The following is a 20,315-nucleotide window of genomic DNA, read 5'->3' on the forward strand; positions in this document are numbered from 1 at the left end:
CGTTGATATTTTCCAAGTATTGCATGATGTTCTCTGATTATGGACAAATCAAATAAAGTGAATCCAAGTTTCTTCCGGAAGTAAAACGTAAAATAAACAAGGCCGAGTCTGCTGCCACGCACGTGTCAGCAGTAAGAATAAGCGTCAAATTTGCTGCTGCCACGTAATTAGTCTGCTAGGAGGATGTTACAAATCTTAAGAACAGATAAAGACGAGAGAAATGCAAGTTTATGATTAGTGGGAATGAATGTACAGGTAATTTAGAACCTTTTTCTTTAGAAAGCATTTAGCGATATTATTTTAATGCTAACAGAACTTAACCTAACTACGAGAGCATTTAGGTTTATTATTAGAAGAATGCTGAGGGACATAATCTTAAAACATTTTTGTGAAAGTAATCGCTACAACTTCACAGTATGTGTTACAGACGTAATTGCATACATAGCATGATGAAATCACGATAAAACAAAGACCGAGTCTACTGCCACGCGCATCTTTTTTGAGATTCCAGCAGAAAAAGAACGTGGCAGCAGACACTGCCAATAAACAATTGAAGGTTGCGTTAGGACATGGCTGGTTCAGCTTTGCGTAGGTTAATGGCAGAATATAAGCGTAAGAATTTTCGTTACTATTTATTCTCAATACACTGAAAAATTGATCGTCAGGTAGCCCAAATCATTTTATTTTTTCAAAAATACAAGTTCCAGTTTTAATACTGCTGTCATCGTAATTGAAGGACCAGCTATATGCAGGGCAGAAAATCACAGAACATTAGGTTTATTTATTTTGATATAGCTATGACGAGGTGCAGAACTAACATTGGCTCCGAATACGTATAGCATATTGAAGACCAAAAGTCAACTGATCACCTGTGCAAGTAATTGTTTCGAATGTTTCATGATTTTCGCAAGTTTTATAGGGGTATTAGAAAGTGCTTTAGAATATTGGAAACTGTTGTGAGAGTAACATAGCAATGCATTTCATGGATGTGCAAAGTTTTTTGATTAAAATTTTGTTAATCACCAAACGTCTCTAATTCCCTTATTTTCGTATTTTTCACATTGATACTTACGTATTCTGCATTCGTAAGGATTCTTCTATTTCGCGTTTCGTTTTTTGCAGGCAAATAATTCAATTTTCGAAATATCGAGTATTTTTATTTTGTTCGCTTTTGCTTGCGTTACATATGGCGGAGAAATCTTGACTAGCGTAGTCCATGATCAGTGGTTATGCAGTGTTGCACCCTTCTTCATAGAAAAATACCTACTTTCGTGTTACTGATTTTGTATTTTTTCCTGGTTCAAAAACTCCACGAACCATGCACGGATAGACCCACGAACCATGCACGGCAAGGTTAGGTTAGGTTCTGTTAAGTTAGGAAACATAGTTAAATTTGTTTTTCAAAATTAGAATTTTTTTTCGGGTTCGAAAACCCCACGAACCATTCATAAATAGCCCCACAAACCATTCACGGATAGCCCCATGAACCATTCATAAATAGCCCCACGAACCATTCACGAATAGCCCCACGAACCATTCATAAATAGCCCCACGAACCATGCACGGCAAGGTTAGGTTAGGTTCTGTTAGGTTAGGAAACATAGTTAAATTTGTTTTTCAAAATTATAAATTTTTTTCGGGTTCAAAACCCCCACGAACCATGCATGGATAGCCCCACAAACCATTCATAAATAGCCCCACGAACCATTCACGGATAGCCCCACGAACCATTCATAAATAGCTCCACGAACCATTCATAAATAGCCCCACGAACCATTCATAAATAGTCTTAGAGATACTGGGCGAAAGGGGGGGTTATAACCCCCATCAACCTCACATTGAGCACGCCACTGATCCTGTGCACGTCATGTTGTCGCAAGTTCGTAATCAGAAATGATGAACAGTAACTCACGTTTATGTACGTTCTAGAACTGTTACACAGTTACAAAACCACGTATTTGGAAACACTGACCGGTTGTTACGTCATGAAACGCTCGCAAATATTTGGTTCACGTAGTAGACGGACATCAAGGGAACAGCTTTCGTGCATCGGAGTGCCATTAATGTCGAAAATTACATGATTTACCGGCAAAAAAATTTCAACGAGGTGAAAACAAACTTCCAAGACCTTCCTAAAGTATAAATAAAGCCATTTCGGTAAGTACTTTCTCCTGTAAAATTGAAGAAATACGTTTTGGGGATACAAAAATTTTACCGTTTCGTTGTAACTTCTTGAAGCTATACCTTGAAACAGTGTCATAATGTTTGCAGATGTATTGTGACAGTTACATGAAAGTATGTTGCCAGATATTCCAAAATGCAGCAGCTGAAGAAAGTTCAAGGGAGCAATTACCTTACCTCAGTTCACCCTATTTTTAATGTATTCAATCTCTAAAATGAGCTTCCAGTTGATCCAAACTAAAAGATAACCAAGTTGCAAGTAAGGTAAATAGTATGTTGGTTAACGGTTTCGATTTTTTATATTTTTCAAATTTTCCTAGCAGAAAGACTAATTATCGTAGAATTTTGGCAATCATTGTCACACAAAATTTGAACCTTCCTTAAAGTAATGAGCACTATTTAGATTTCGAGAAAAAGTTATTTATGTTGGAAGAAAAAACTTAAAAATACCTTACGCAAGCATGCATGTTCCCCATGGGCAAAGCATTTTCTCTGTTGATAGAAGCAACAATGAATGTAAAATTCAAACCTTTTGGCTGCGAACAGATCTTATTTTGGAACGAGTTTACAATACCGGACCACTCTCCAATTTCTATGAAATTTCGCCTACTCAGTGAACTCCTAATCATGAATCTGCATGTAATAATTGGTGGTATAGTATGGAAATTGAGAAAAAAATGAAATAAACTGTTTTCTTAACGTAACATAACCCTACCATAAGAACAGCAGATCCACGGAACACACCATTTTCCCCGAATGGGTGTCACTTATCGCACAACACTTTAGCAACATTGTGTTCTGACATCACAGGAGAGAGCTTTTTCATGTTAGGCAAGACAAGGTAACGCGTCTCTTAATGAAAATATTAATTTTTCTTTGTATTTATGCTAATGAAACCTAACCTAACAGGCCTAACCTAACGTTGTAGGCATTCCTCGTCTGACGTCAATATTCAAGGTAGCCAGATTGTTGTGCGTAAATGAAGACCATTAATGAATTGCAAAAGAAAGATGGTTCTGAATTACTGTGTATGGACAATCACCGTGCTAAATCGCAAGGTTATTTTACAAGTTCTGCACATAAATGTACAATTTTAACAAGTGACTGCCAAATATGAACTACAGATACGTCATCAGGAGACCGAAATTAGTAAGTAGGCTAAATTTTATAGAAATTGGAGAGTGGTCTGGTATTGTAAATTCATGCCCTTAGTTTAATGCTAAAAGAACTAAACCTGACCCACCTAACCTAACCTAGAAAGCATTTAGGGTTGTTATTAAAATGACCTGCCTAACCTAACTACGAAAGCATGTATTGGAAACTGAAAATACAGTGTCAAGGAAACAAACAGGGTAAAAACTTTGATAGTGTCTGAACGGATTTCTTCATTTTTACACAAGAAACTACTTACCGAAATGTGTTTCTGTAGCATTTAGAAGTTCTTGTTGGTATTTTCTTTCATCGAGAAAAACTGATGTTGTCCGTATATGCTAAATTGAACGAAATGAGTGCTAATGGAACCTAACCTAACCTCATAGGCGTACCTCGTCCCCGTGATGGTTTGTGTTGCTAACGTCAATGGTTTAATAATTACTCTTTATGTCAAAAATTGAACTTTTTTTCGTGAAAAAAGCAAAATAGCATCTTGAAGAATCTTTTGCAATGCAGAATAGGTAAGTATGAATGTTAAAAATGACGAAAGAAACGAGTGAGAGGTGTTGGGGCGCTATCGAAGTTTTACCACAAACAGTAAGTAATCGCTAAATCTCCGCAGTATGTGTTACAGACGTACATTGAAATTGAACCATGTAAAAATTGCGTATGTAGCACGATGAAATCACAATAAAACAAAAGGAACTCGGGCTGAATGTTGCTAGTTTTTTTAAAAACCACTGCCCTATATCATAATGTTGGAATGAAAAAAAAAATGCTTGTGGGTAATGAGGGTGTTCATGTTTCTAGAATTTGAAGTGATGTGATATTGTGAAATATTTATGTAAGCCTAGACGCGAGAATAAAATATATAATAATCTAACCTTGTTTACTTGTGCATTCATGCTAGTTGACTGCCATCCTAAACACTTGGGACTCCTTTCGTGCTTTTCTATATTTCGCAAATTTCAAAGAAATAGGGTAAATATTGCCAACTCGTAAGAAATTAGTGTAACAACTTGTAAGAAGTAAGTGTGCCAACTCCTGAAACACCCATCATCTTCTATTTGAAAGGAACGATTTTATGCACATTTTTCTATCAATTTTTCTTTTCTTCTGAGCCTGTCTTCGCAGGTAGCCTATATAGCCTAAATATATGCCTCTGTTAAAAACATTGTGTGGTTTAGAGTATAATTGTGCTGTACGTGGTGGATGAATTAGCAGAGTTTCATGTAAGCCTATGTTCACACATTTTCTCAATAGTTGAAAATGGGTTACATCAGTGGCATCTCGTCCCTTGGGGCTTCCGGGGCTTAGCCCCTAAAGAAAACCGGACGTATTCACGTAATTATCAATCAGCATAATGCATAACTATCGCACAGTCTTTTAAAAGGCGATTTTTACCCACGTAAATTCATCGTCTGTTGCAATGGATACGACAGCGCTCCTAACAGCATTGATGTCAATTATCGTTTTCCGGGGCACGTCACATAGGAAGGCGTAGCCTACACCCACCTACGCTACAGTGAATGTCATGTGCTAGCAGAGAGAGAAGGGGAGAGTGCAATGGATTTGAGTGCTGATTCGGGGCTAGCTCAGTTGCGTCACGTTCGATCTCGCGTGTTGTTCTGTAGTGTTTTGGTGGCTTTCATTCGCTATGTTTGAGTGAGTTTGCCAGGGTTGATGTTCGAACACAAATTGATAAAGGACATAGGCTGTCAATTACAAGACACAATGAATTTATCCAGAAAAATAGGCATATATTAAATAGAATTATCGATTGCTTAAAATTCTGTGGTCGAAATGAACTTGCTCTACGAGGACATAATGAATGAGAACAATCTTTAAACAGAGGCATCTTTCCAGATTTATTATCCCTTCATAGAAGAGGGAAAACTAAAGAGGGAACTTCGTGTTCTTTATTGTAGTGAAGAGTTGAAAAACATAAACTCTATCTATAGATTGCATTCATTTTTTATTTAAAATTATTTAGAGGATACCTTTTCAGAAACAGTAAAAATGACAAACATAGTTTTAATAACTCCAGTGGCAACAGCTGAATCTGAACGATGTTTGAGCACATTGAAGCATATTAAAACCTGCTTAAGAAATGCAATGGGACAAGACAGACCAAATGCCTTGGCACTTGCTTACAATAGAGATAGAATACATTTCAAACATAGAGGGCTTCATCGAAAAAGTAATAACAAAATTTGCTGAGCAGAAGAACAAGAGTCAACGTTCGTAGAAAGATATGTTTCACAACAATACCTGTTTCTTTTGTAATCATGTGAATTGTCATTATATTTTAAATTCTTTAAAAAAAATAAGTCCAGTTTTGTAGTTTAGAAGAAGATAAATACCCATTTTTTTGTAATTCATGTAATTTGTCATTATATTTTAAATTCTTTCAAAAAAGTAAGTCCAGTTTTGTAGTCTAGAAGAAAAAAATACCTATTTTTTGTAATTCATGTGAATTGTCATTATATTTTAAATTCTTTAAAAAATAAGCCCCGGCCAAATTTGAGGCCACGAGACGCCACTGGGTTACATAGAAATAGCATAAACCAATTTTGTTTCTTTTACATTTGTAGAGCTAACCTTGAATCCACCTGAAGGTATCATTGCTGGCCCTATTAATGAAGAGAACTTCTTTGAATGGGAAGCTCTTATCACGTAAGTTAATATGTATTAATATTTTTTTTATTTTTTGCTCCAGGACTTGATCTTAATCTCGTTATTTGGTAAATGTACTTATTAACAGTAATTGACTATTCCTTCCAGTGATTACATGAAACATAAGTAGAGCTTATAACCAGGATTAGACTAAACTAAAGGGTCATTCCATGTGAAATCACCCGGGCTTGTTGCTAGACCATCTTGTTATTTTTTATGTTTTCACCATAGATACCCTAATTAGTGACTTACTCAAAAATGTTTTTATTTTTTTTCTATCTGTCGCCATCTTAGAATTAGGCCTGCTTTTCTTTGCCGCTGCTCCTTGAAGACTTGCCTTTGCTTCAAGTCTCTTTACTGTTCCACCAATCCTATCACAGGGACCCTTGCCATGACTTGTAGGTTACAACAGATTGTTGCAATTAGTCACTGTTGTTTAAACTGTGACAGAGTTTAAAGAAAATTTCGTATCAAAATTGCTCGAGCTAAAGAATCACCACCTTATTTCCCACAGTCAGTTGAAGTTTCTGAAAACTACAAAAGAAAATCTCTGCAAGGATGAATGTGTAGTTATAGCAGATTTCTCCGAAGATTATGCATTCATAATTCAAGATGAAATCCAGTCTTACCATTGGGTAAATGCCCAAGCCACTGTACATCCCTTCTGTGTCTATTTTAGGAATTAATCTACAGAAGATCTAAGCAACAAAAGCCTTGTGTTATAAGTGATTGTATGGAGCACAATGCAACTGCTGTTTATGTATTCCAGAAGAAGCTGGTTCCATTTATCCAGGATTTCATGCCAAATCTGAAGAAGAACTATTATTTCTCAGATGGATCAGGAGAACAATACAATAGAGAGAAATTTTGTGACTTGTGCAAATATATAGAAGACTTTGATGTGGATGCTGAGTGGGATTTCTTTGCCACAAGTCATGGCAAGGGTCCCTGTGATGGGATTAGTGGGATGGTAATGAGACTTGTAGCAAAGGCAAGTCTTGAGAGAGCAACAGATGGCCATATTCTTACCCCTAAGGATATGTACTGAGTTTTGCTTATAAAATATTAAAGATATAAACTTTACAATAGTTAAGAGATGATGAGATCAAGACGGAACAAATGCATTTCAATGATCGCTTCAATAAATCCAGGGGATTCGATGGAACAAGAGACCATCACTTCTGCATCCCCAAGGACTCAGCTACTCTTCTCATAAGTAGATCATCATCATTTCGTGTTAACCATAAGCAGTTCCAAGTTGATGGATCACAAGAACTGATTGACATCAATAAAATAACTGTGAATGATTCCATAGTTTGTATATATGATAGCAGATGGTATGCGTGCAAGGTAATTGAAATTTCAAATGATAACAGTGATGTTCAAGTCATATTCTCCAAACCAGCTGGACCATCACTACTTTTACTTTGGAAAGAAAGAAGTGATGTTGCTTGGGTGAAGTGTATGAACATTCTTGATGTTCTCACACCATGTGAATTTACAACTGCAACTGGAAGAACACATAATATTATACAAGAGAAGAACACCAAACTTTCACTAAAGTACAATTGCATGCAAAGAAATAGATCCACCTCACACTTTTGACATAAAAATGTTTATTTGTTCTTACTTTTTCTTCCAACTGTTTGGAGGCACATAAAATGTTTATCCAAATGGAAGCGTCTAATACTACTTATATGCAGATAAAGTTCAGTAATAAATACATATGATGTTAATAAATTTAATAACATTTTATGTCAGAAGTGTGAGGTGGGTCTGTTTCTTTGCATGCAAGTGTATATTATCATACTTGGAGAAATAGTCTAAAAGGGAGATGACAAGTTGTAATGCAAAGGTTTTTATTAAGAATAAGTAATGTTTCCATGAAAATATTGTATTTATAATGTTTTTCATCAGTGTAATTATCTTGAACAAAAGCAAATTTTAAGTATGGTGATTTAATTAATTTTTAAAAGAAAAATCTTCTGACAGAATGGAGAAACACAAATTATGATCAACAAAATGTAATTGAATGCTCTTTACAGTGATATAAAATAATTAAATTTTAAAAACTGGAATGAGGCCTCTTCAATTCATTTATCGTATATGTTTTAGCATTGCCATTTTTACAGCTTTTTAAGAGCCTGTAAAATGTACATCAGCGTGAACCACAAAATGAAACATTCTAGTTTTACTAAGTGCTAGTACAAGCAGCCATGGACAAAATTTCAAATTTTTGTCAGGTCCCTCTTTTGAGATATTTGACATTGAAATTTGAAAATTTCCCAATTTCAGAGTGAAAAATGACTTGAACCTTGGCTCCATTTCATCATTTCTCAAAACCTTTCCAGTCATAGTTCTTGTATCAAAAATTGCCAACCTTTGGTTTTAAGCCCTTTGATTTTTACAGGCCTTTAAAATCTGCAAATTTCCTCCTTATGATGGCTAATATCAATGCCTGTAAAATTACAGTTACCTAAGTCTTACTTTTCATGGATATACATTTTTTTGACAGGCTAGGACCTGTGCTTTAAAGACACCGAAAACCAAAACTTTTTATCTTTAATACAACTCGCACAGTAGCATTTATTCTAAACCCTTGTGAACCCTTATTTTTGGTTGCTGTGGCAAAGAAAAGCAGGCCTAATTCCAAGATGGCGGCAGATAGATAAAAAATAAAAACATTTTTGTGTAAATCACGAATTAGTACCTATGATGAAAATATATAAAAAAAATAACGAAAAAGTTGCATATGATAGGGAAAGCACAGGCAGACCGCATGGGAATAGTGTGATAAGAGGGCATGTTTTCTTTTTTAAAGGTTTTTATCTTGCACCGTTTTTTTAGTGGAAGGTTTTATAGTGATCATTTTAACAAATAGCAGTGAGCATGGGTTTAGCAAAGGTTTTAGCTTTTCCAAATATTTTACCTTAACCATATTGTACCAATTCCTTTTCCTGACTCGTGTATGAATTGACGAGGCTATGACAATTTTCGGATAGCTGATACATAGGACCTGAAGAAGGGAACAGTGGTTCCCGAAATGTTGTCGGTGTACAAAATAGATACTCATTTTACGTGAGTAATAAATAATTTTGTATTTTTAATTTTTAGAAATACAAAAGAATATATGGCATATACAACTCCTCATGTTGGAAATTGTATTATTACAAGCAAACCGTTATGGTTGAATCTGAGCCAAGTTACCATCTGGCCATGTATTACGTATTGGACTTGGTGTAAGGTTTCTGTAGGAGCATGGCCACTTAGTGAAATTTTCCTACGAGGAAATATCGGAAACTTACTCTAGAAGTTTCAACTTTTAGACCTTTCCATTTTTGTCACAGTGAAGCAAGAAGTATTCTTGAAAATTAAGTGCTAACCTTTATTTACAATGAATATTTTCAAAACTTCCAGTAATAAATATATATATATAAATATGTACAGTATTGTTGTACAATGCTCCATATAAGTTTTCTTCAGGTCATCATCTTGCTATGTAAGTTACATGTTATTGTGTGAGGATCTGAAAAAGTTCTGCCACTTTTTCATAATTTGTTGTGCAATTGCATGTTTTTATGTAGAGGTGTCATGTTGTGCTAGCGTTGCTTTTGTTTCCAGAGGCCCTGAGGGAACCTGCTTCGAAGGTGGTGTGTTTCCAGCCAAGTTGATCTTTCCTCCAGATTACCCATTGAGTCCTCCCAAGATGCAGTTCACCTGTGAAATGTTCCACCCCAACAGTAAGTTGTTATTCACTCATTCTCTGTCGTGCCATGCTCAAAGGTTCCTGGTTTCCAGGTAGAGGCACATTGCACAGTGGTTCGGATCCCACTTTAAGCTGTAGGTCCAGTTCCGATTGTCCTTTTTGTGCATAAAGTGGACTTAAAACAACAAATATACAAATATGTCGTGCCTTGCCTTCTCTAGACATCTTTCAGTTCTCATGCCATACCAGGTCCTTGTATAAACCCAGAGCAATATTGCCATAGGCAGTACCAAAATTTCAGGACTTTCCTGGGCATTTTTTTTATTTACCTAATGTTTCAATTGTTTCGAAATCTTGCATCAGATGTATAAACAACAAATGCTAAAATCAAACCAGTTTTGATGGACTACATATAAGTATTAATGAGACATTTTGTTCAGTTCTGTAATATAATTATAATTAAAAAAAATGATATTAAAGTTGCTCACTAGATGGCAGTGTGGAACTGCCACGTGAAATACGCATCATGACAATAGGACTGACTGAACTCAGGGTCTTCGTGTGTGCGAGACGGAGCGTGGCACGGCCACAAGTGGTGTCATTGTATGAACTGTCTTTTTGTGCTTAATGTCCTAGTTATTATAATACATGTGTGTATTCATGGGTTATGAGAGACTTCATTCATTCATCCAACACAGAATCAACACACTCCTGGACTGGGGAAAGTTACGCCAAGTGTTGTAATGGTGTAACGCCGCTACAAATTTAAATTAAATTAAAGAGTAGCCTATATAGATAACAAGAAATATTTTGCTTCAGTGCATCATATTTCAGGAGTCCCAGTTGTCCAATCAGTAGCACATCTTACTGCCTACAGGATATCCAGGATCAGTTCCTGGGATTGGTGATCCCGGTGGGAATTTTTCACACCATCCCAGAGATTCACCCACCATCGAATAAAATGTGTACCTGGGAGGGTAAAAACAATTGGAGCTTGGTGATGGTCACATCAACTCCACACACCATTTCCAGTGCGGCTCTATGGCATGTTGCAATATGCAGGGGAAGGTTTTATAGTTTTTGATCAGAGTATACAATTAAATTTATTTCAGTTAAAGAGTTTTCACTAAAATCCTTGATCACAAAAGTAACTCCAGTAAGATAACTAACTCTCTAGCCTTCTCGAACGGGTTCATGGCTGCAGCAACACAGGCCTTCCATCTGTCCCTATCCTGAGCAAGATCTATATACTCTTTTCCATCCCTACCAATTTCCTTTAGGTCCATCTCAACATTATCCCTCCATCTTCGTCTTGGTCTTTCCACTGGTCTCTTACCATCAGGTTTCCCAACAAGAATCCTGTAAACTCTTCTTTCCTCTCCCATTCATGCTACATGGCCTGCCCACCTAAGTCGTCTTGATTTAAACTCCACTAAGATAACATGGTTTAACAGTTTCAAGAATTCGATAAATTTCCTTTTTATTCTTCTTCTCTGCCCATAGTTTAGGAATTTTAATATCTTAACACAAAAAGGAACCCACTACATTTAGTTTTTGCAATGTAACTTGTAGTCCATCATTGAGTAACCACTTACTCAAATTTCTTCTCTTTCATGCCATTGTGGAATTCCCCAAATCTTTTGTTGTTATTTATTATTGTTTCCACTTTTTTGCTTATCACAAGGATGAGAATGACAAATGAACCCGAGATCTTCTTTGACAAGATATTTAACGTGCTCAGCCACCAAGGTGTCATTTGCGACTCTTGTATATGGCTTTTGGAAACTGTTGTAATCAAAGGTTCACAGGTTCGATACTCTGTGGAGGTGCATTTAACAGTGGTTTGGGTCTTTTCAACTGAAGGTGCAGTTCCAATTACTTAATCTTTACATATTTCATTTTTTTTTTAACAGAGAATGCATGTAAATCTGTCCCGATTCCTTAATAAAAGAAGAAAAACCAATAAAAGATATGACGTTACATCTCTACTAAATTTTCTTTTTCCTTCTAGTTTATTCTGATGGCCGTGTATGTATTTCCATTCTCCATGCCCCAGGTGATGATCCAATGGGCTACGAGTCAAGTGCCGAAAGGTGGAGTCCCGTGCAAAGTGTGGAAAAGATTCTACTTTCGGTTGTGAGCATGTTAGCAGGTAAGAAACTGTCTGCCATTTTATTCAAGGACTCATATTTGACACATTTAGTAAGTCATTACTGGTGTTAGTAAAAGAAGCAGTAAGAGAAGGATGATCTAGAACCAAAATTTGATCTGAAAATAGCAGAATAATCTGTAATCCATGCAACACATGTAAATTTGGTCGAACCTTGATTGATTTCACTCAAATGCAATACTAGACCAGTCCTCTAAGGCAGTGGTTCTCAAACTTTTTCCTCATTGTACCCTATAGTATTAACTAAACGTCTAATGTACCCCCACTATAGGTTTTCTCCGAATAGTGGGTTTTAGGCAATATTTTTGAATGCTTGTTGGTGGAGCAATTTTGATACGTTGAAGGCTTGTATCTGCAATAGAGCAAAATGGCATTCGGTCTGCATGTGGAAAGATAGTAAACAAATAAACATTAGTATCCTAAGTTTCTTATTTTATTGGGTATTCCTACATTTACAATATTTATGATTGTTTAGTTACAAAAATAAAAATGTGAAACATGTATGCTAAAAGTATATTACAAACTTTGTAACATACGAGGTGTGGCTAGGAAAAAACCGGACTGTTGCTACAAAATCTTTTATTGGTTATTTTGTACAATATGAACATTATCCCCTTCAAAGTACTCCCCTGCACTATCGATACACCGCTCCATACAAATCTTCCATTGCTGGAGACAGTGCTGGAAATCATTTTCCGAAACCATGTACATGACCTCCATCGCTTTTGTTTTCACACATTCTACGGTCTTAAATCTGGTTCCTTTCAGTGCTGATTTTACCTTTGGGAATAAAAAAAAGTCGCACGGAGCAAGATCTGGTGAATAGGGTGGATGTTCTAACACTGGGATCCCATACTTGGCCAATAAAGCCGTGACTGACAATGCCGTGTGGGCAGAAACATTATCCTGATGAAGAATCCATGACTTGCTTTTCCACAAATCAGGTCGTCGTCTTCTTACTCGCCCACGAAGGGTCGTCAGCATTGTAATGAAATATTGATGGTTGACAGTTTGACCTTCGGGTACACAATTCGAATCAATTCACCGACATTTGCAATGTTTGATTCCGTTTTTGACGTTCGCAATCACTTCTCGTCCCTCTCTAAACCTTTGAAACCACTCAAATACTTGAGTGCGTGATACCCCCCCCCCCCATTCAAACACACATCTCCGTATACTTCCTTCAACAAACCGTAAGTTTCTGTGGCGGATTTTCCGAGTTAGATAAGAAACTTCAGATTGATACGCTGTTCCACTTTCACACTTAATTTCTTTTCCGACGGAGCACAGATGTACGGTTCACTTCGTCCACAAACTACAGAACTGAGCACCGTGCACCCTGGGCAGTCACACAGCCGGTAGGCAAGATATCACGTTATACACCCATGCACTTATCCTTGACGCGCTTGCCGTTTGTCGACAGCAACATCAATCCCTTTTTTTTCTAGCCACACCTTGTATTCTTTCCAGAGTTATGGGAAAAAGTGAAGAACAAAAATAAGTTTGTAAACAAACTGCCAAGCACAATTTTTGGAGATTTTATTGTAAATCCTCAGAGTTTCTGGTGAGAAGGATGTGCCTGCATAGTCTGACACAATTTCTTGATGTCTGGTTGTGCACTTGAAACTTTCAAGTGGGAGATTCGGCACCAAATGTAGTATATTTCCGTACTCGTTTTGAGGTACACCATGGATGAAAACCACTCTCCGAGCTGATTGTGTACCCCCTTCAAGCATTTCATGTTTTGAGAACCACTGCTATAAGGTATCTGGCTATTATTTAGATTTCATTGTAAAATTGTATTACGTATTTACATAACATGTATTTAAACATTCTAATGCAATTCTTTAATATTTTAAAGCAAAACTCTTGGTAAATTGATGCATATAATTGGAATGGAATATTAACTTTTAATTAATACAATTTTCAAGTCAGTATTAACATTGTTTCAGCCCTAATTTAGGTTCACTTGAAAAGTGATATTCAGCCATAATTGTATTCCACTACCACATTCGAAGCTAATGTTTGCCTATTGTGTGGAACAGTTATTGACTATGTTTCATTGTTTTCCAGAACCCAATGATGAAAGTGGGGCGAATGTAGATGCAGCCAAAATGTGGCGTGAAGATCGTGATGAATTCAACAGGATAGCTGAGAGGATAGTGAGAAAAACGCTCGGATTACCTCTTCCATAAATAAAACAGGGGAATATCTTCTTCAGAAAAAGTGATGTGATGAAATGGCAAGAAGTGAGAATCGAAAAGACTGGTGTATTTGTGTATACATAGAATGATGTATATAAATGTTATGCAAATGAAATGGACATTAACGAGTAGAGTATCACTTTCACAAGTTCAAACTTGATGTGTACACAGTATATGTACAGCGCTATCTCTTATGTACAGTAAATTAAATAACCGGGGACTTCTTTGTATTGAGAAACACCATTTGTATGTTGTTGGTACTTGTGAAAGACTGAAGTTCATGTCCGCCATTGTGCTTAAGTCTGATCCAGATATAAAAATATTATTTGTAGGCATATTATCATCATTATGCTTTCCAACTTTCTATCCATTATTCCATAGACTAAGGCAAAGGTGGGGAGAGGTTCTTTGTTTCATTACTTAGTTACCTCATTGTATGTTACCGGTAAATTATTGAAAATTCCTTATATGCATACATATTCGTGGACACAGTTTATATATACTTTTGGTGTAGTTTTAAACATGACTGTTTCAATAAATAATGTGACAGGACCATTCTGCGAGTTTTTACATATGCTACAATTTCCTTAACTGTCTTTACATGCATGGAAGATTGTAACACACTTACTTACGGCTTTGGGCGAAGTTAAACTTGTTGCTTAGTGTTTTGTAAAAGTTGCATAACGGACCTCTGACCTGAATACACATAAGCAGGGAACGGATTTGCATGTAGTAAAAATGTGCTAAATATGTAAATACATATTTGAGTTATTTTCACCAAAATATGGAGTTAAATATGGACTTAAAATTGTAAAAATTTATCTTTTTAACAATGGACACTACATGAGCTACATAAAATACAGCATGCTTACATTGACATTAACTGTAAAACAACAAAAAACGTTTGAACGTGACTTTCCTTCTTTGTGTCTTAAGATGGATTTATATTGACTACAACTGTGTTCAGTATCGCAAGAAGTAATGGGAGTGTATTTCAAATTTGTCAGTTATTTGCAAGAAATTCACCCCATTCTTTTGGACATGTAGTTATTATGTGAATATGGAGTATATGTTGAGAAATGTTCTGAAGTATGGAAATAATATGTAAAATATGAGCCAAAACCTAATACATACAGTATGTAACATTGTTATTCGTACAAACGGATGTTCAAAGAAAATGCTTTAATATCTGAAAGGAAATACACTCTTTTGAAAATGTTTCTTTACAATTCAATAACTAATATCGGTAGGAACATAAAATCTTACCCAAATTCTGTATAACCAATGACAATAATAAATTAAATGAAACTGAAAGAGAAACATGCCATTTTTTGTACAACTTTTCTATTCGTACACTTAATAATATAAAAGAAAAAGTATATTCAGAGCAATTTGACTGACAGTTCTAATACTTGGATGCGTATCCTTTGGCTTGAATTACTGCTTGACATCTGTTCTTCATAGAATTAACCAGTTTCCAACATGTTTCAGAGCTTATTTTATTTCACTCGGCTTGCACAACAGTTTTCAACTCTTCTTTGGACTTGACGCCTGCTTTATGGACTTGCCTTTTCAAAATTGCCCATAAATGCTCAATGGGATTTAAGTTTGGACTTTGAGCTGGTGTTTGTAGTAGTTTTAGCACATTCCATACGAGCCAATTCATGTTAACTCGCACCTTATGCTTACTGTCATTGTCTTGTTGGAATCTGTGATAGGCCATTTTTTTGGGCAGTCTGCTGTACATTGTTCTTCAGTATGTCCAAATAGACATATGCATCCATGATACCATCAATAAACCAACACCTTTGGACGACATACAGCCCCAAATCATTAATGACCCACCACAGTGTTTAACTGTTGGAACTGTGTTAATGTGATCATTGTCTTTATTTGATTTTCTCCAGACCCTATTTATCCCATCTGACCCGTATATATTAATCTTAATCATCTGACCATATGACACTATCCCAAAATTCCTGGTCCTTATGGATGTGCTCTTTCGCGAATGAAAGTCTATTACTGCAATTCACCTTATATATATACAGCCTCTTTCGTGGTATTCTGCCATGACATCCATGCTTCCACAAGGCACATCGGACATCATCTTGCCAGCAACATTTTCTACTAACAGTCATAACTGAGGAACACTTAGTCGGGGGGTTTTCTCGCACTCTTTTTAAAATGAAACGTTCATCACGTTTATTCAACCGTCTCTCTTTTTGTTTTCTCGGCACATTCTGTGTTGAACCTTCCTCTCTACATTTGTTTACTATGTATTGAACTGTGGAGTGTGATTTATTGACTGTTCGTCCAATTCTTCTTGACGAATAACCTCTTAAGGGCCAAATTTATAATAACATCCTTCAGATCTGAACTAAGTCCCTTCACCTTGCCAATTTCGAACACGCTGATAGACAGACAATAGGCCTACAACAATACCTACGCCAGCATTCCGCTTGACAGGGAGCTTGACGAAGTTGCAAACTGCACGAAATCGCCCAAATAGCAGTGGCACTGTATGCAAGGAAGATTGAAACTTTAGCCTGTATGAATAACAATGTTGCATGAAACACCATGTTTTTCTCTTTTCACACAAATTATAAGCTCTGTTTATACACTTTTAACATACATTTTTATTGCCATTTGTTGGTGAAACCTTCATTAACATTAATTTCCAGGTACATATGAAAATGATTATATTTACTAGTAGATATGACATTTTTTCCTCAGAAATTCTGTGTACGAATAACAATGTTACATAGTATATGTACAAATATGGAAAATAAAAACTGAATTTTTCGAGTCTAGATGCCATAATGCGCAAAGATAATACAATATGTAACCGTTTCGAGCTTCATACATAAATATATTTTTACATATAAATCCATTTCCTGCACATAACTCATGTCGAACAAAAATTTACGTATGAGGGATGAACGAAAAGTAATGTATCAATGAATTTAGCTCAAGAGATGGCAGCCCAGATATGCTATGTGCACAACTACTTTTCATTCAATGTGTGGGAGATAGTTGTACAAAAGAATTTATACTTATAGCTCTTCCAATGGAGGCATGTAGTGATTGTTCATCCACATCGTTTAAGTGACAGCCTACGATTGAAACCCTCTCTGTTGAAGACGTTGTTCCAAGTAACATTCACAAATACTTGCATCATGTTTAATTGTAACAGCAAATTCAATGTGAGCAGTGTCCATTGTTGGGCCAAAAAAGTGAAGAGTGTAAAACAGAAGAAGGAGATTTGTGGAATGGGAAATGAAACTGACATCCAGTGGTAGTAACAGGGAAAGCCTACAAAAAAGTTTTATTAACCCATACAGAATAATTGACAGATCTATCACAATGAAATTGCTGTCACACTTAAACAACTGACTAATGTGTGCATCTTCTGGCCAGCCAGTCAGTTTAACAGAGGCAGCGTGGCTCGAGTCTCCCAAATTTACGTCTCTTGTCTGTATTAGTGCGCATTCCATTCTTGACCAATACTGATTTTCTGTTTCCCAACCATAGCTGAACACTGTAATAATTTAAAGTAGTCCAGAAGCAAGCCATTGTAAGTGTTGTGACTATAGGATTCGCACCTCTGCCATGTTCGCGGCCAAGTTATTTGTTGTTTGCAAGGAAATACCCACCACGTAGAGTTCGTTACACCTGTGCCAACTGAACGTTTGTTGTTAGTACTGTGTAAAATTTCGGTAACATTGCATACAATTAATGACAATGTTGTCTGGAAATGGCGGTAATTTATCATGTGCTCAAGCTCTTTGCACAGTCGACGGAAAAAGATATGAAGAAAAGGTCAAGTTTTGAGGTTTAGATCCATATGAACTGGACAATAACGAAATGAAAAGGGGCCTAAACCTTTGGCCAACTCTAGTTCACATGTGTTTATTTACTTGACCCAGCTACCTGGAATCAATTCATTTTTGTATTTATTACTGGTTCGGATTCTGCTTGAAATATTTACATCTAATACAGATTAACTAAGATTTCCAAGAGTCTGCCATTATCGTCTGTTTCCTTCTAAGGTTTGTTCAAGTGCTGTAATTTAAAATGTTGAGTTGCTCAAAAACAGTAATCTCACTCCTTGCTTTAACAATTTTGGATATGCCAACCACTGTGGCAGAGTGGTTAACACAGCATGCTACGATGCCAGGGGTCCCAGGTTCAAATCCCAGCCTGGGCAAGTGTTCTTTGCGAGTGTCCCTTAATCAATTTCATCATATCATTACAGCCTCATCTTCATGATTAGCCAAAACTGGCAGAAAAGCTAAGAAAAATAAACCAAATCAATTAATCAATTTGGGATACTTTGATGTATTATTAACCTCTTAACTGGGTAATTTCCTCGTCGAAAGCCCAATCTGCCCTGGGAATTTTTGTTGATAAATTGATGAATTTCGTAAACCAATATTTGAGTTAATATTTCTGTGCTCCATGGCATACCATTTAGGTATTGTTTATTCTTTTTATTGGTCCTTCTTGTACTTTTTACAATATGCGAGATTTACAACTACAATATATCTCGGATTTCCTCAGCAGGAAAAACACGCCGTCGCTTCCGATTTGCCTGAGCCATTATTGCATACGCGATAGAACTGAACGTCGGGCTGTGTTCGTTGCTTCCCGCTAACTCTAACGGTTACAACAGTCTGGAAGTCAGAGCCATCTGGTGAAACAAAGAAGAAAGTAATTGTACGAAGTATCTCGTCATACACAACAGATATCAGCAGTAAGAACATGAGAACGTAGTATCCCGTCATGCCCATTATAAATCAGTAGAGCCAGAACGGAGTATTACGTCATACCCAGTTAAGAGGTTAATATGTTTTAACCAAGCAGTGATTTTTTTTCAGACAGTACGCAAAGCCTACCACCGGCACCTTTTCTCATAGAATTGTGGTAACAAACTAAATATAAATAATCAAGTACAAATGTAAAATTATCAAGATGAATTTAACTTTGAACGTTATTGTTTTTATCGTGAAACTTATCGGAAGTGTCAGCACCTTTCTTCCAAAAAAAAACCAAGGAGAAACAACTTCCATGTATGATTAAACACACCAGCTCAATCCATTTGTACTAAAAGTCACAGAGAAAGGTGATATATGAACTTCCCGGAGAGGAAATGTTCACTCCACACACTGTAATGTTTGCTTTCTTTATTAATGTTGGCACTATTTATTCTCGCCAATCTTCTGATCAACAATTATCAAGTTCCGTGACGTGGGAAGATAAACATGAGTTCCTGTTAAACAACCGAGTACTGCACAATGTACCATCGTAAACAAGTGTCAAATCTCCCGCCCACTTGAATTCCGTATGAACCAGCCTCAATCATGGCTGCTCGATCCCATAATGTGACAGTTTGTGACATAGGTGAAACACACCTATTTGTGTGGGTAGTGCTTGTGACATCAAGAGTTTTGGGTAGTTCAGTGGGGTTGAGATTTCATCCAGGTAAAAAACCACCACATACAGTGGAACCCCGAATTTACATTTTCCCACATTATGCATTCAATCTTGGTCCCAACATAGCAAAATGTTATAATATATAAAATTTTCATGTATTTTACAAGGGTTGATCAAATGAAAAGGTACGAAACGTCGTAACAATGGAATCGTTTATATAATACCGATGCCGCGATGGGAGAACGTAGTGTGATATGTAGGGGTGCGATTGAAGTCGCCACGCGGCATCGGAGCATGCAGGGGAACGCGCATGTGCAGGAGAGAGCAGAGGCTCCGATACAGAGCGCCGTCCAAGTGACGCGGCAGTGCGTGTTCGGACAGGATGGCGTTAACATTGGCAAATTCGACTGTTGAGGAGCAGCGAGGCGTTATCTGTTTTCTGACAGCGGAAGGTATTAAACTGGCCGATATTCATCGCCGGATGGTGAACGTTTACGGGGAAGACGAACGACCGGGGCTGCTCCATGATAACGCTGGGTCACACATGTGGAACTGGCCAGGTTCAAGTGGGAGCAGCTAGACCATCCGCCCTACAGTCCGGACTTATCCCCCTGTGACTTCCATGTGTTTGGTCCCCTGAAAAAGCATCTCAAAGGAAAGCGGTTCACCTCGGACGATGAACTCAAGGATGCTGTGAAGGACTGGGTTGCGTCACGGCCAAAGGAATTCTGGGAAAAAGGAATCATGCGGCTCGTTCATCAATGGGATCAATGTGCTCAGGCCTATGGAGGAT

At 36.9% G+C, this 20,315-nt stretch overlaps 1 protein-coding gene across 1 annotated transcript; it reads left to right on the forward strand.

Moving 5' to 3' along the window:
- Nucleotides 1-544: 544 nt before the first annotated feature.
- Nucleotides 545-14,644, forward strand: Ubc7 (ubiquitin conjugating enzyme 7). Its single transcript, XM_083123061.1, has 5 exons — nt 545-612; nt 5,928-6,009; nt 9,631-9,749; nt 11,727-11,867; nt 13,959-14,644. The coding sequence occupies exons 1-5, from the start codon at nt 570-572 to the stop codon at nt 14,078-14,080; spliced, it is 507 nt and encodes a 168-aa protein (XP_082979187.1). The 5' UTR covers nt 545-569; the 3' UTR covers nt 14,081-14,644.
- Nucleotides 14,645-20,315: the final 5,671 nt, after the last annotated feature.

This window comes from Lepisma saccharinum, chromosome 5, assembly GCF_977018435.1.
Source record: "Lepisma saccharinum chromosome 5, izLepSacc3.1, whole genome shotgun sequence".
NCBI classification, from domain to species: domain Eukaryota; kingdom Metazoa; phylum Arthropoda; class Insecta; order Zygentoma; family Lepismatidae; genus Lepisma; species Lepisma saccharinum.

Coding starts and splice junctions, on each gene's coding strand:
- Ubc7 (XM_083123061.1), top strand. CDS start 570: ATGGCTGGTTCAGCTTTGCGTAGGTTAATGGCAGAATATAAGC. Junction 613..5,927: donor GTTAATGGCAGAATATAAGC/GTAAGAATTTTC, acceptor TTACATTTGTAG/AGCTAACCTTGAATCCACCT. Junction 9,750..11,726: donor TGAAATGTTCCACCCCAACA/GTAAGTTGTTAT, acceptor TTTTCCTTCTAG/TTTATTCTGATGGCCGTGTA.